This window comes from Panthera onca, chromosome A3 (genome assembly GCF_046562875.1).
Source record: "Panthera onca isolate mPanOnc1 chromosome A3, mPanOnc1 haplotype 2, whole genome shotgun sequence".
NCBI classification, from domain to species: Eukaryota; Metazoa; Chordata; class Mammalia; order Carnivora; family Felidae; genus Panthera; species Panthera onca.
Window position 1 is genome coordinate 71,342,218 of NC_138341.1, and position 16,099 is coordinate 71,358,316.

The 16,099-nt window shown below is 37.2% G+C and overlaps 1 protein-coding gene across 26 annotated transcripts in view; it reads left to right on the forward strand.

Moving 5' to 3' along the window:
• Nucleotides 1-16,099, forward strand: part of NRXN1 (neurexin 1) — a 1,127,584-nt gene that overhangs the window by 1,090,383 nt on the left and 21,102 nt on the right. For 16 of the 26 annotated variants that reach the window (XM_078444444.2, XM_078444455.2, XM_078444448.2 and 13 more), the window contains one exon: nucleotides 14,361-14,448. In XM_078444444.2, coding sequence (XP_078300570.1) covers nucleotides 14,361-14,448 — 88 coding nt within the window. The remainder of the gene's footprint in view (nucleotides 1-14,360; nucleotides 14,449-16,099) is intronic. The other 10 variants (XM_078444446.2, XM_078444456.2, XM_078444453.2 and 7 more) reach the window with 1 other exon arrangement.

The window sequence follows — 16,099 nt, forward strand, 5'->3', positions numbered from 1 at the left end:
AATTAAGGTAAAAATACAGTAGAAAATTTTTAGAGTTAATTCATATTGAGAGTGAACCCTGTGTTTACAACAATGGTGAAAATGTTTATTGTTGTATTTGTGTATACAGCTTCCCTTAGAGCAGCCAAACTAGTGAGAATGACCAGCTAGGAGCAGATAATGAGTGACTTGAATATCTATATTTGCATAGATGAGTAGATAAATGGATGGATGGATGGATGGATGGATAGATAGAGAAATACTATCTTGTAGTTTCTAGTTGCTATAAGCAACAGAGACAGTTATTTCCAAGCCTCTCAAGACACAATGAATGGCAAACATTGTGTGCCTAGCAATTTGAACCTCCACATATGAACTCTTGAATGCTTGAGAGCTAAGATGAAACTCATACACATTCTTGCAAACCATTGCCATGGCAACATACTTAAAATTTCCAAGGTCTGTCTCCCTCGAGTCTGCACCTGCAGTTAGCTTATTGTGAAACAAAAAGAAGGCTTTCCAACTTGAAAATGCTTTGGAATGGTTGGAAGAATGTTTTGAAATAAAGTGGAGTTTAAAAGTTGAAAAGCAAAATAGAACGTTCAGGGGAAAAGTACATTTGCATTCTTCATGCAATATTTAGCTTTTTTTCTCCTCCTACTTCACAATATTCTAGGCGAGGGTAAATGTGGATAGTCTACCTATTGTAGTTATTAGGATATTATGGTTTTTCCCACTTTAGTGAAAAACCTGCTGCCTCCTGGCATGCTAGGTAACATATGTACATGTCCTATAATAATAACGAAGGCAAGAATAGCTAAGATTTACTTAGTGTTTATTATGCAACAAGAACAGTGTTAAGCACTTCATTGATCATGATTTTCTTAATTCTTAAAAGTACACTGCTGAGGTTGGTACTGCATCCTTCCCATTTTACAAATCATTGAAGTTCTAATAACTCCAGATTTAAACTCTGACTCTAATGTTTATGCACCAAATCACTGGATGCAGTGTTACAAGCTCCCATAATCAGTCCCAGCACTCCCCAATTTGTTAAGTGAAGAGCTGGTTCTAGGAGACCAGGAAAGGATGTACCACAGACAGAATCTCTCTACTCAGAATACAGAGTTAATCATGAATACAGCTAAACCCTTGCATGGCAGAACCCGTTCTACCCATAAGAACAAGCAGACACAGTCCCCAATCTTTAGGTGGCTTGGTCACAGACAGTAAGGCAGCCACTTTCCTTATTCTCTTGCTCATCTCTCTCCCAGCAACCTCAGTGGAACACTCGGAAAATAGATTGAGGTATTTGGAGTCTAGTTCCAATAAGGTTCCTTGGACTTAATGAAATAAGAAAAGCCTTGTTGAGAATTATCGTGGTAAAAAATGTTACTGAGTGGGCAACTTAGAAATAAACACATACCTTCATAAGGAGCTATGTATTTTGAGGAAACTAACAGGTCTCTGGATGTTAAGCCATGAGCCTTGGCTGATTGCTTTAAGCAGCTGGGCTTTCCTGTTTGAGAACTTCTCTGACCCTCTTTTTCTTAGAGCCAGTTTATTATTTTTCAAAATAGAGAACCTTAATTATCTGGATTTCCAGCTCAAAGCAGATCAAAAGAGTGATTTTGGAAAGGGAAAAGTGTGTGGATAAAGGCTGACATGGATAGACAAAAGAGAAAAACTAGTAAGAGCAGGCATTGATTAAAAACTAAAAGAGAAGCATGAGGACCTAGGGCACAGGGCATCTGCCTACACTTCGGCATCTGAGATCACCGCTGTGTTGCAGGTTCTGATGTTTCTAACAGTGATACCAAACCATCAAGAAAAGCTTATCTTCTGAACCTTCCGTTTAAAAGGTGACGCTTCTGCTATTTCAAAAGTTCTCATGATGACAACTGGCATTTTTTTGTGTGACTAGAAAGCGTATTTACTGTCCTAAATCAGCAGACATCCCAGAATTCAGAATTAAGCAAATGGGGCATAGGTTGCGGGTGAAGGAAAAGTGCACATCTAAGCAGGAGAGGTATGATAGCAAGTTAGAGGAAATGTGTCAGAACTGAGTGGAACAGACTGTAAATGCAGGGCTGGAGAGAGAAGAGCCGTCCAGGAGAGGACATGGTTAATCACTTAGTCATCGAAGTGTGTTACATGTGAATTTTACTTATCACAGTGCTTTTAATGGCCAAAATGATAATAATAATAATAATAATAATAGTAATAATAATAATAAGTGAATAGTAGCTGAAGAGGAAGTCATTAAACAATCGCTTAGCCAAATAAAACACTCAAATACCTGTGGGAAGAGTTCAATCAGATTTCACCTAAATGAAATGTGCACACAACGACAGGATCTCTAAGGAAGTGCCTAGTCCCCAACAGAAGACAGTTAGCAGAATTCTCCTGTAGCATCTGCGTGCACATTCTTCAGTCAGTCCTTGAGCTTGGCAGGGGCTGCTGAGTGCTCTCTGGTCTGATCTGACGTTGGGTGATGTAGGCAAACTTCATTCCCTGGTACTTATCAAAGGCCTTGTGTAAAATTTTCAGTAAAACTTAGGGCAGAATGGCAAAAGGCAAATCATGTTTGAGAAACTTGGGAAAAGCAGCAAGTGATTCCTGCTGCTGTTTTTATCTTCCTCTTGCCCAAACATGGAACTGGGAGCAGTGGAGGGAGGGGGATGCCAATTGAATAGAAGGCCAGGAGGCAGGCTCACATTCAGAATCCAACGCTGAGCCAGGTAGTGATTGGATCCCACACACCTGACCAGGCCACATTAGTCTCCCTCTCTTTACTGTAAGGGAACTGGAACAGATATCTCAGTGAGTCTCCAAGCTCTGAAACAAAGACAATTTGATGAATTCTAGGTTACATCAAACAGCTTAGGGAGAAAAGAAGAGCTTCCTGGCTTTTCAGTCTATTCAGATGTGATGTTTTTTGGGGTGTTTTAAAAAGTGCTCTCAGCCAAAGCATAAGAGACTCTTAAAAACTGAGAACAAACTGAGGGTTGATGGGGGGGTTGGGAGGGAGGAAGGGTAGGTGATGGGCATTGAAGAGGGCATCTTTTGGGATGAGCACTGGGTGTTGTATGGAAACCAATTTGGCAATAAATTTCATATATTAAAAAAAATAATAAAAAAATAAAAATAAATAAAAAGTACTCTCATATCAAATATGTAATTTGCTCTGTTTATAAAATGTTTAAACATGGAGGTGTGGATTTAAGTTGGAAATTACACCTCCTTTGTGAAGAGAATATCTGTGTCTAAAGATCTCAGGAGATCTCTGTCTTCTAAGGCTATTCTTTATATGCATATCATTGAAAGGTAGTCCAGAACAAAGGGAAGTTACTGACTCTGTGGGATAATAAGAAATATATATTTGGTCTTTGTCCCCACTTCCTGACATAGCTCCTAAGTCCCTTGGACTTTCCTGGGTGCAAGGAGCATCTTTTGTTCTAATAAGTACATGCTTGGTAGGTTTGTAGATAGTTTTAGAATGGGACTAGTAGCCAGAAAGACCAAACCATAGTTAGAAGCCTAGAACTTTCAACCCCCACCCCCATCCCTAACCTTCCCAGGAGGGGAGAGGAGTTCAGGATTATAATTCATCATGCCTGCATGATGAAGCCTTCATAAAAACCCCTACATGACAGAATTAGGAGAGTTTCAGAGCTGATAAAGTCATGAAGGTGCTGGAAAAGTAACCCACCTGGAGAGGGCATGGAAGCTCCATATCCCCCCACCCCCTCCCTATCTTGCCCTTTGCATCTCTTCCATTTGGCTGTTTCTGAGTTACATCTGTTTATAATAAGCCAGTAGATGAAAAAAAAAAAAAAAAGATCTCAGTAGTCCAGTGAAGAAACAACCCTTCCCACATGTTGTAGGGAGAGGAAAGTGAGAATATATACGGAGCCAGCTATGTCTATATAATAAATATTGTCAAAATACCTTCTAAGTGCCAGCCACTGTGCTAGACAGGGCCTTTCTAGCCCTAGAGAATTTAGTGCTCTGTATAGTCCTGTGTAATAGGGGTAAATCACTTCATTTGTATTTAGGAAGAAACCTAGAGAAGTTAGGGAACTTGTCCAAAGTCTCACAGCTAATAAGTGGCAGAGCTGGGACTTCTGCCCTATCTGTATAACTCACACCTGTCCACCTCTTTCCATGCTCTGTGGACAGGGCTCAGTGGAGAGCAGCTTTCTGCTCATAGACAGCCTCCATTTGCCACATTCCTGAAGTTCTCCATGCAACTCAAAGTAGAAATGTCTGGCTCTCTGTTATATTCTTCCACTGCATAACTCTTATTAATCAAAGATATTCAATAAATGATTATAAGTGGATGAATGAACTAATGAAAGAGCAAATTCATGGAAGAATCAGTCAAAAGATCTCAATTTTATGAATGAATTCTGTCCAACACATATTTCTTGGTCTAAATTTGATGGCTGGACTCAACCAGCCCTTATATTCATCCAATTTATTTCAGGAGGAAAATAAAACTTTCATCTTGTAGTTAGGTACTAAAGAAAAACATAGAGGTATAGTTTCTTTACAATAAACAAAAGTATTTACAATGCAAGACTATTGAAGTAGAGTTCTGAGGAGACAGGCAGAATTAGGGGCAGTGAAGGGGGGGACCCAGAATTATAGTCAACTATTTTTTTCTCAGTTTTTTTCTATAAAGCAAGATATATCTTATTGCTTTCTCAAAGGACAGGACTGCTTCATAAAAACAGGCAGACCAACTTATTGCAAGATATTTTTAGCTCTTCCTTCTTTCTAACTTTCAGTCTTTCTCTCTTTTCAGTTAAAGGTAATGTCACTTCTTGCTACTGCTCTACCATAAATTTCCAGCCATGAGGTATAATGTGGAAACCAGTTATAAAGTTTCATTGTCACTTCTAGAGATGTTAGAGGCAGATAAAATCTTTGAAAAAGTGTGATTTTTTGCCACAATTCTCATGTCCCACTCTTAGGAGTCATACTCCTGGAAAATAATCTATACTTGTTCACTCTTATTTTGAGACTTAATGAACTGTTATAAATGAGAAATTGTGACAAACATATACCTCAGTGTAGTGAGATTAGAGAAGATGACCATCAGGAGTAAGGTTATTTGACATGATTCTACCAATTCAAGTGTCATGAGTAATATTTCTTCTGTTTTTAAAATCAAGATGAATCATGCACTCTGAACTTTATTTCCACATACTTATTTTCATAAAAGGTTTAGACTGTGATGACTTTTCCCACCTTTACTGAAGTATAATTGACAAATAAAATTTGTATACATTTAAGTACATGACAAGGGCTTGATATATGTATACATTGTGACATAATTCACCGCAATCAGTGGTGATGACATTTTAAATCAACTCTACTGAACTCTTGTGATAGATATCTTGGGGATGTTAAGCATGGAAAAAAAACTCTATCCCACAGAAGTACCTGAGATAAGATAAAGCATACATCTAAACCGTTCCCAAACTTGTAGATTTCAACGTAATTTTGAAAGGCAAATACCTCCACTGTTTTGATGTACTGAGAAAAGATTTCGGTCTTAACTAGTGTATTGTTTATTATTATTATTATTATTACTATTTTAAAAGATAGAATTAGCATACACTCAAGTTGGGAAGAGGAAGGGAGAGAGGAAGAGAGAAAATCCTAAGCAGGCTCTGTGCTGTCAGCCAGAGCCCAATGCCAGTTTCTATCCCATGAAACATGAAATCATGACCTGAGCCGAAATCAAGAGCCAGACACTTAATTGACTGAGCCACTCAGGTGCCCCTAAGCTAATTAGTATATTGTTAATCCATAGAGAAGACACGACCATAAGCAGTGTCATGTTGTAACTATAGATACAATCATTATAATAGGGAGCATTATGTGGCAGGGATCAAACCTAAAGTACATCTCTTCCTCTCAGCTTCTTTTCCCTTCCTTCTCCTTCTCTCTCTCTCTATCTCTCTCTCTCTCTCTCTCTCTCTCTCTCTCTCTTTCTCTTTCTCTCCCTCCCTCCTTCCTTTGATTAATAGTGTTTGCTAAGTGATCTGTATTTCCCACTCACCTGTTCATTTAGATGCTCTAGTTATAATAGGGCATGCATTAGAAATAAACTGTGGATGCAGAGATAAAGTAAATGAAGTTGTCACCTAGGTCCCAGGAAAGTGAGTAAGGAGGAGAACTTGAGAGGACTCCAGTGTCCTTGCATCTATATGGTGACTCTCCAGGACATGAGGCCTGGAGAGGAGGGAATGACAGTGCCAGGTATGGATTGGTACTACCTACCTTGTACATTACCAGTGAAATTGACACATACACCCTAAATAAGCAATGCTGAAATGAATCCTATTCTGGTATAAAGGGAATCAGCCCAAGCATAACAGCATTTATGAGAGGGGCTAGTTGGATGAGAGAAACAGATCCCATTTAACTGAGGGTACACTCAGAGGATTTCGGGGCATGAAAATGAAAGTTATTCAGTTATGTGGATAGTCGGCTGCCCTTTTTGAACTCTCCCCAGAACTATTCTTTATAGTGTATATGAAGAGAAAAAATAATTCCTTATTAGTTGTAATAATAGCATAGAAATACCACATTGTGGGAACTTGGATATTTCCAGAGTGCTTTCACGCATGTCAAATTTGATTCCTACAACATCCCTGTGAAATAGAGAAGTTATTATCATTCACATATAAAAATGATTGTATATAAATATATAGTACATATATGTTTACATGTATAGTATATACTTACATGTATAGCATACATTTTCTTAAGTACTGTTGAGAACACAGAAACTAGTCTCCTTATATGTGTGTGTGTTTTCTTCATGACAATTTTAGTGGTTACTTATCTCAAATCCAATAATTTCCTTTGCCACCTTTTAATTTATCTTAAATGTATTTCATTGTGTATCTTTATAGACTATATCACATCCTTTAGAGAACAAAATGGTTTTGGATGGATGGATGGGTGGTGAATGGATAGATGAAAGTCATCTGGGGTAGGATAAGACAAAATCACAACCTATTGTGGTCAGTATGGTCTCATAGTTTTGCCATTAATTAGCACTATCATTGCGGTCAAACAAAAACTATTAATTTTGTAGCTTCTGTTTCTTGATATATAAAGTGACAAGTTTAGACTAAGGATCACTAAGGTCTGGCCCATCGCAAGAAGATGTGTGACTGCTTGACTAAAACATGGTTCATTCTATCCCCTAACATGTTAGACGCCAACAATGAAAGCTTGAAGTTTGGAAACATGTTAGTTGACACTATCCATCATTGGCATTTTACAATTATAAAAAATATGTTTGGGCATCATTAGCAGTAAGTATTTTCAGTTCAACATGTGTGACGAATTAGTTCATTCAGTCAAAATGGTTCGAGTAGAGATCCATATAGACTTACCTAGAAACCTAGATTTGTACTGTAAACATCTGTCAGTATTCATTTAATTTGGAAACGGCCAAACTCAGTGCAGAATTTTGGACTCATGTCCAAAAGCAAATCAAATAGAGAGGGAACACAGTTGGTCACATACATATTCTGATTTCTTTTTTAGGATTTCCACTCCACTACCAGCCGTCTTTGGAGGTCTTATACCCCCAAATTCTAATTAATGCAAATCCAGGAGAATAGGTTATTACAATACCTATCTGAAAATTTAAACTGCACTTTAACTTTTTCTTTTGGCCAGCTCTCCTACATTACTTTGACTAAAAATGTAAATGCAATATGAGCAATAAAGGTCATCAGTAGCTTAAAGAAATAGTACAAGAGATATATACTATCTTTTTGAAAACATAAACTTAATTTCAAGTTTTATGACACCAGGTTTCTCCTTTGCAGGTTTACTACTTTGCATAACTTTGCTAAAATATGATGTCCTTTTTTGACTAAGCGGAAATCCTCATTCTTTTCTTTCTTGCATATTTCCTTTAAATTCACTTTTTTGTGGCATTATTTCCACATTCCAATCTTCCCTTTTGAGTTTTGCCTGTTCAGATGACCACTATCAAATACATATAAAATGCATGTTAAAATGAGTAAGATATTGTGATCTCTTTACCATGATGGGGTTTTTCTATCCAACCCACTTTTACTGTTCTGGAACCATTGCATACATTTTAAATAGTCAAGAAAATTTTGAAGAAATTGAATGGCTTTCAAGTCTGCCTTTTCCCCCAAGCAGACAGATGATTTATGGTCACTTTTTGTAATAACCTAAGGCATCAATTGGGGAAAAAAAAACATTAAAGAAATGTGAAAGCTGGCTGTTTTCAGAAATGTTAAGCTTTGCCCTAAATATTCATGAATGCTAGTGTTCAAACATTCAAATTGGGTAAATGAGTGTACAAATGGGTATTTTTTTTTGAGCATGCACTTAACTGTAGTGCTCAGAATAATAGCACCTCCACCTACATTCTGCATAAGCATGTTATTAGTGAATATTTAATGAAGTAATAGTTATGGGAGCACTGCTACATTTCAAGAAAGCTAAGCCATTTAAATTGAATTGATTGTTATTTGTATCAGTGAGTGATTTGTTCCTGTGCTTTACAGAACAGAGTAAGCACAATAAGTTATTTGCAGGTGGGAACTACAATTTATACCCTGCTAAGTAGTGACCATATTTTGTGCCCATCAGAAAACGCTATGTATACATGAGGTATACATGAGGTGTTTTCTTTTCGTTGATAACTAATTGAGCCTCACTTTTTTTTGTTATTCATGTGCTGGAGCTAAAACTCATACTTCCCATGTTAGATCTCACTTCATTGCTTTTATTTTTATTAGATTAGTTAGCCATGGAATTGACATCTTTATGTGGCACCTACTACTCAGAGAAATAATTGACAAATAAGAGCCAAAAGCTTGACTGAGATCATGGAAACTACCATAAAATCTATGCAGAGACTCCAAACTCATTTTGCACCTTTAATAGGATTGTTGATTTTGTTTTTAATTTTTTTTTAACATTTGTTTATTTTTGAGAGAGAGAGCGAGAGAGTGCAAGCATGGGAGGGGTAGAGAGGAAAGGAGGCACGGAATCTGAAACAGGTTCCAGGCTCTGAGCTGTCAGCACGGGGCTCAAACCCACGAACCATGAGGTTATGACCTGAGCCAAAGTGGGACGCTTAACCAACTGAGCCACCTAGGTCCCCAATAAGATTGTTGATTACCTGAAATTGCCAGTTTGATGTATCTTTATTGGTTTGATTTGGTCAAATTGACTCACAGTTCAGAAATTGTATATATGTGTTACAACTGGGTTATTTTTCTGCAGTTTTTCTCTTGGCAAATATTGCCACTTCTCCCATCCCCTGGAAACTTCTTGTCTTATAAATTATTAGTGCAATGTATTGAACTTGGCTTGGGCAGTCTATAACACTAATCATGAATTCTGACTTTTTTTTCTTTTTTCATGAAAATGTGGCTGGCAATAAGTCCTTTCTGGAGAAACTGCCAGATTCAGTCCTGAAATCCAGACATGAATGCTCTCTCTCCTCCATTACAGCTTCACATAGACAAAAGTAACAGTAAGATCAAGTGTCCACCAGTTAGCAAAACATGTCTCATATCAGCTAGGTCCATACTCAACCCTATCTCCTGTCTCAATTCAGTTTAAATGTTGATCACAGCAGTGAACGATTTGGGTAAATAATGCTATACAAGTGAACACCCTTTATTGAGATATTTTTCAGTGTTGTATTTGGATGTATAGCCATATAAACTCTTGTTGTTTAGAAATAAAGTTTCAATCACAATTTTAGAGTAAATCATGAATTTCTTTGTGGACCTCAAATTAATAGTGGGCATAGTTTTGCATAGTGTAATTTGTTCTTTTGTCCTGATAGATTTTTCTTGTAGGTGTTTTCATCAGAATGTATCCGTCTTCAGTAAAGCTGTTTATCATGAGGAATAAAGTCTAAAGATGCTGTTCTTAGTAGAGATATAACATTACAGACTAAGTTTATCCTCTCATCATATCTTTTTAACACACAGGTATGCATTTGTTCTGTATTTTAAAAAGTGATAGCAGGATGCCTGGATGGATCAGTTGGCTAAGCGTCCAGCTAGCTCTTAATTTTGACTCAGGTCGTGATCTCACATTTGATAAGATCGAGCCCCACATCATTTGATAGGCTCTGCTCAGAGCACGGAGCCTGCTTGAAATTCTCTCTCTCCCTCTCTCTCTCTCTGCCTCTTCCTTACTTGCACTCTAAATAGTAAACTTTTTAAAAAAGTGATAGCAAGTGAATATGCAGCAAATTCCACCATTAAAGGTTGGGGGGAAGATGCCTGTAAATAAGGAAACAAAGAACAAAAATACACGAGTTTCTCTACTTTCTAACCCACCAAATGGTGTCTCTGGAATAACCCTGGCTGTTAAAGAAGTTAAATAAATTGGGATAACTTCTTACTATACACATCCTTTCTCCCACCCATCCTGATTACATTTTTGTCTCTATAACATGTTGGTGTGTTACATGGAGCATGATGAATTGAGTTTCAGTGCCTTTATTTCTTGAATTCTATTCACATCATTTTTTCCCCTGAAGGTAAGGAGACCTAGATATTTTTAGCAGACATTTTGAACAAGTACAGATGCTTGCTGCATGAATGTACAGGCCACTCTGAATTAGGGAAGACCAACATGGCACTTTGACCTGTGAGTGGTTAAATGCACAGTTAGGGACATTTGTCTAAATGGACGTTTATGTAAAGCTAATGCTTTTGCTTGATTACTATTCTGTCTCTTTCAGCAGGTTGTCTCTTTTCTGGAAAAGGTTATAAACATCAGGGAAAGTATACTGAAGAATAGAATTGATTAATGTGACATATTTGAGTTTCTTTCTACCACTCTCTCAACAGCATGTCATAGAAAGACAGCTCCAAACACAGTGAATTAAATTTAAATTACACAGCTTTGGCTAGAAGATTGTTCAGTTAATTCAGCCTCCAAAATGAAATTTGATTTTTTTTCCCTACACTGAAGCCACTTCCTGATTTTTCATACAGTGATGATTTCTGCCAAGTCATCTATTGATTTGAGATCTTTTATTCAAAAGACTATTGCTGGTTTTCCATTTCTGAGAGAAAAAACATGAAAAACAAGGATGTATATTCATTATACCAGGAAAAATACATTAAAAATTAAAATACAGTTTTACAATAGGGTCGTATTTGTACCGTAATTTTTTTTCTACTCAAGGAGGGCTATCCGGTACTATTTATTTTATGACATTTTTTGTTATTTTAGGTACTATGTTTTGTGAAAGATAACACTGAGAACATTCTCACGCTTTCTGTTTACTGTGGAATTGTTCCAGAAGAATGTAGAAAATAGGTCAACTTTTTAAAGAAAATTTAAGTTGGGTGGCCTAAATAATTTAGTCTGCATGAAACACTGTCCACTGAGTCACACATTTTTAGTCCATGAATTTATTTTGAGAAGCAGCCTTCGTTATTTATATTTGATGTTTGATTTCTGATTCAGAATGTAAAACTAGCTGTGAAAGATGGAAGCTTAGTTCAACCAAGTACCAATATAGCTACTGTATTTTGATATAACTACTTAACATGAGATCTGAAAAGTTGAAAATAATTCACACATACAACTTCCGGCTTAACGTCTAAAATTATATTATTTAAAAATATAGTGCTAGAAAAGATGAAATCAGTGTTATATTTATTGAAATAATAACAATAATGTAATTGTTGATAGTATCACAGCTTTATAAGCATTTGCAGTGTGGTCCTGTTTTTGTGACTAATCCTTACAACAATAGGTACTCTTAGGCTCTCCATTTTTTTCACAGACAAAAAATTAAGGCACAGAACAAGTGTTACACTTTTAAAGCAGGGTTTCTCCACCTCTGCACCACTGACCTTGTGGCTCATAAAATCCTTTGTTGTGGAAGGGCTGTCATGCGCATTTTAGGATCTTCAGCAGCTTCCCAGGTCTCTGCTCATCAGACCCCAGTAGTAGCACACTGCCTCCATCAACCCCCCTGCCCAGTTGTGACAACTGAAAATGTCTCTCCTCCTGCCCCAGGTGAAGGAGGAGAAAGGGGGCAATACCACTGCTGGGGTGCGAAGTACTGGGTTAAAGAATCTATTCTCATTGCCAAGTAGTATTCCATAGTATGTATAAACCACATCTTCTTTATCCATTCATCAGTTGATGGACGTTTAGGCTCTTTCCATAATTTGACTACTTTGAGAAGGTAACAGAAGGCCATGGGGGAAGGGAGGGGAAAAAACAGTTACAAACAGAGAGGGAGGGAGGCAAATCATAAGAGACCCTTAAATACAGAGAACAAACTGAGGGCTGATGGGATTAGGGAGAGGGGAAACTGGGCGATGGGCATTGAGGAGGGCATTTGTTGGGATGAGCCCTGGGTGTTGTAAGTAAACCCATATGACAATAAATTATATATTTTTTTTTAAAAAAAGAATCTATTTTCATCCTTCTCATCCTCCTCTTCCCCTGTCAAGAACAGAACGACAACCCTATACTGATTTCATGAATACAGTTAAAGTTCCTCAAGGAAATGAGAAATTCTTTTGTAACCTTGAAAGTAGCTTGAAAGAATTTCTACTGTGGTTGAGAAAAAAAGTAGCTTTCCACTTGAGGTTGGCTTTAAAAAAAAAAAAGGCAGATAATCTGCTCTGGGGTGAACTGGAACAATTGACCTGCAAGACCTCATAATCCAATAACTTGCTATTATCAAGTCAGTTTGGATGTTATCCTGCAAAATGTGCTCATGCCAAGAGGAGGCTGGATTCTGCCTTTTGAAGCTCACTTTAATGAAAGATACCTGCGTGACCATCACACCAATTGCTGGTAGTTACAACTGACATGAACAGTTTCAGTTCCAGGAAAACTGATATTTTGAACTCCCTCTTTTAAAATAGTAGCAGCAAAATAAATGAATCCAGTCTCCCAACTGTCTCTCAGGGGAATTAAGAACAAAATAACATGGAACCATCTCAAAATGCTACTTAAATGCTCGTATTCATTTAAAGTTACCTCATGAAGCCTTAGCATCTGAACAAATTCTTTATTTGAATGTGTAGCAGAATGTCCCTGCACTTGGAAAAACTTTAGGCTGAGTTCTTGTCACAAAAGTGTACCATCTTTTATCTTCATCATTTTCAAGGTGGTGCAGTTTTCCTGAGATTGATTTATTTATACTTTAATCTCTGACTATATTAAGTGCTCCCTTAATTAAAGTAAGTCATGCCACATTTCTTTTTTTTCTTTAATATAGGATCTCTATATATTATTGTAATTCCAGTTTTAAATCAGGATTTCATCAGGGTTGGTGTTCTGAGTATTGTCTACACAATTATAATCCCCTTAATCCTTAGCCAATGTAATGAGATATTTTCTGTCATATATATGTTGAGTTCTGTACTTTAGCATTAGCCAAATCTGATGCAAACCTTCCCAGTTTCCATGCAATATCTATTCTGAGTTTACTGCTGCTTGTAAGTGGCAGTAAAGAACAACCTTTGGTGCTTGTAAATGTGTTGATGATGTGACGAACTGCTAGGATTTACATACTCTGCTTTTTATTACAGTGATGGTTATCTTTTTTTGCTGTAAGTGCAATGAAGCAACTAGAATGTCACAGAGAAAACTGTCACCTCCATCCTCTTGCCATAAAATATCATCCTGCTATACGTTTCTCATTTATCATGAAACCTCAATAATGAAAAGGACAATGGTGAAATGACATCTGCTACCTGAATATTGCAAAAATAAGAATCAAGTGTGAAATCTCCCCACCCCCAATTCCTTAAATGGATATTTGCTTCCCTTTAACACATCAGTGAAATATATTCTCTGCTTAATCTGTGTTTCCTAATAATGACAAGCTATATCTCAAAGATTCATCAAATTCTACCTAGTCGTGAATATAAAAGGTTATAGCTCTTCTGCTTTTAGGAAGCTAAGCACAAGTACTGCATAAAGCCTACTGATGCATACTTTGTAGCACTCCAGGGTTGTAATAAATTTCCAGTCATCTGCTTCTGGCAGGTTGTTTTAAACCTCTGTATGTTACTGTGTGCAGCTATTCTGTGCAGTTGAATGGAAGGGTATCTATAAGTTGGCTACGACCACTTCTGTGCCCTTATGTAAAATAAGCTGTAATCAACTTTACAAATATGTGAATTCATGAGAGATCTAAAATAGATTGCAAAATGTGGGCTCTGTGTTGTCATAAAGAGAAATAATGAATTGGGTTTCTCTACCTATCAGGAAAACACAAATGTGTTTCATGTGTCAATGAGACAAAGATAAGAGTATCTGTTAGATCCCTTTAAATTAATCTACTTAATGTGATTCTTTTACAGACCACAGATGACATCCTTGTGGCCTCAGCAGAATGTCCCAGCGACGATGAGGACATTGACCCCTGTGAGCCGAGCTCAGGTGGGTTAGGTTAGTCGACTTTTTTTCTTACTTTTCTTGCTTTACTCTAAATCTTTGCTGCATGCTTTGGTCCTTAGAAGAAGCTTGCATTTATATCTAGAAGTCCACCCCATTGAACAATGCCTTATTGTGAGATAAGGGGTTTTGCTTTTTACATGGATAAATTTCCCCACATTTATTGAAAAACAAATTTTAAAAACAAAACCCACCAAGATTATGTATTTCAGAAGAAGCAGTGGGGGACAGCACACAAGGCTGATATCTTACTGTTCACATTCCATTAACTCACAATGTAATTTTTGTGTATAACGGTATAATGGGCTTTCCCTTGGGTCACCTGTAGTAAAATTGTAAAGCTTAAAAATTGCACTGCATTGTGGAGAATTATTTGACCTTTCTACTGACAAAAAGTCCCCACCACTCATTCTGCCAGCAAATTATCTTAAGTGATAAATTTCTGAATTTCAGAAGTAAGAGTATTATGGCAGTAGTAAAACAAACAGCAGGTAGAATCCTTGGTACATTGAATAGAGAAATATTTGAGTCTTGCCATGTCTCCCTAAACTGAAGTTGAGGCATTTTAACTCTATTGATGCATAATCTCTCCTCCTTCTTTGTGATATGGTGTGACTGACTAACACATAAATACTGTTTCCAAAGCAGCTCTGTACCTTTAAAGTGGTGGCTATGAACTCTGAAAATGAATCATTCATAGGCTGGGTTTGCTTTCAGATATTCATAATACCAAATATCAGGGTCATTTCCATTAGTTTCCTCTGTAAAGCAGTGTTTCTTCATATTCAATAATTTTCTTGTTTAGCTGAACAAAGCGAGTAAGATAAATAGAGACTAACCACTCAGTTACTAGTGACCTCTGTAGCTGTCACATGGAATCCAAGAAAACTTCATGTCACCATAAAATAACTAATTTATATTCTTCTGAGGAATATCGGTTTAAATTAAATCTATTCATTTTGGTATTTGGATTTAAAAAATGGTTCAGGATGCATATCTTGTGTCCCTTTTGACTATCACAACCCACTGACCTGTAGCCACACACTCTAAGCACATGGAGCCACTACTGGGGGCCAGCAAGGAGCTTCTCACCTTTCAGCTGGAGAAGGTCAGGAGATACAGACATGTGTTCATATCCTCTTTCCTCTGGCCTGTATCCCACCAATCAAAAATTTCAGCCTCCAGAATGTGATTAGAACTCTGAGGATCATCCATTCCATTCCTCTGGTTTACTGGTCTCTACAACAATTCCCTTTTGGTTGTCTGGACAGATATGGTCACTTTATGATATGATCCTAGGTCCCTTTGCCAAATTCCTGCCCCTTTTTTACTGGTATTCACTCTTTCTGTGTTCATGAAAAAATAAAAATTAAAAAAAAAACAGTTATTTCTTTCTTGTCCATTACATCAACCCCATTTGTTTGCCTTCTCCTTCCTTAAATTTCTTCTTTCTGTATTTCTCTTACTTTCACATGCCCGATTATGACATTGTGTTTTATATCTGGTTTTCGCTAAGATCCTCCAGTATGGATTGTTCATAAAACAAAGTCTGGTGTTACGTTGTACATTTGTGTGTGTGTGTGTGTGTGTGTGTGTGTGTGTGTGTGTGTGTGTGTGTTTATATTTATATTTGATTTCGCTTTCC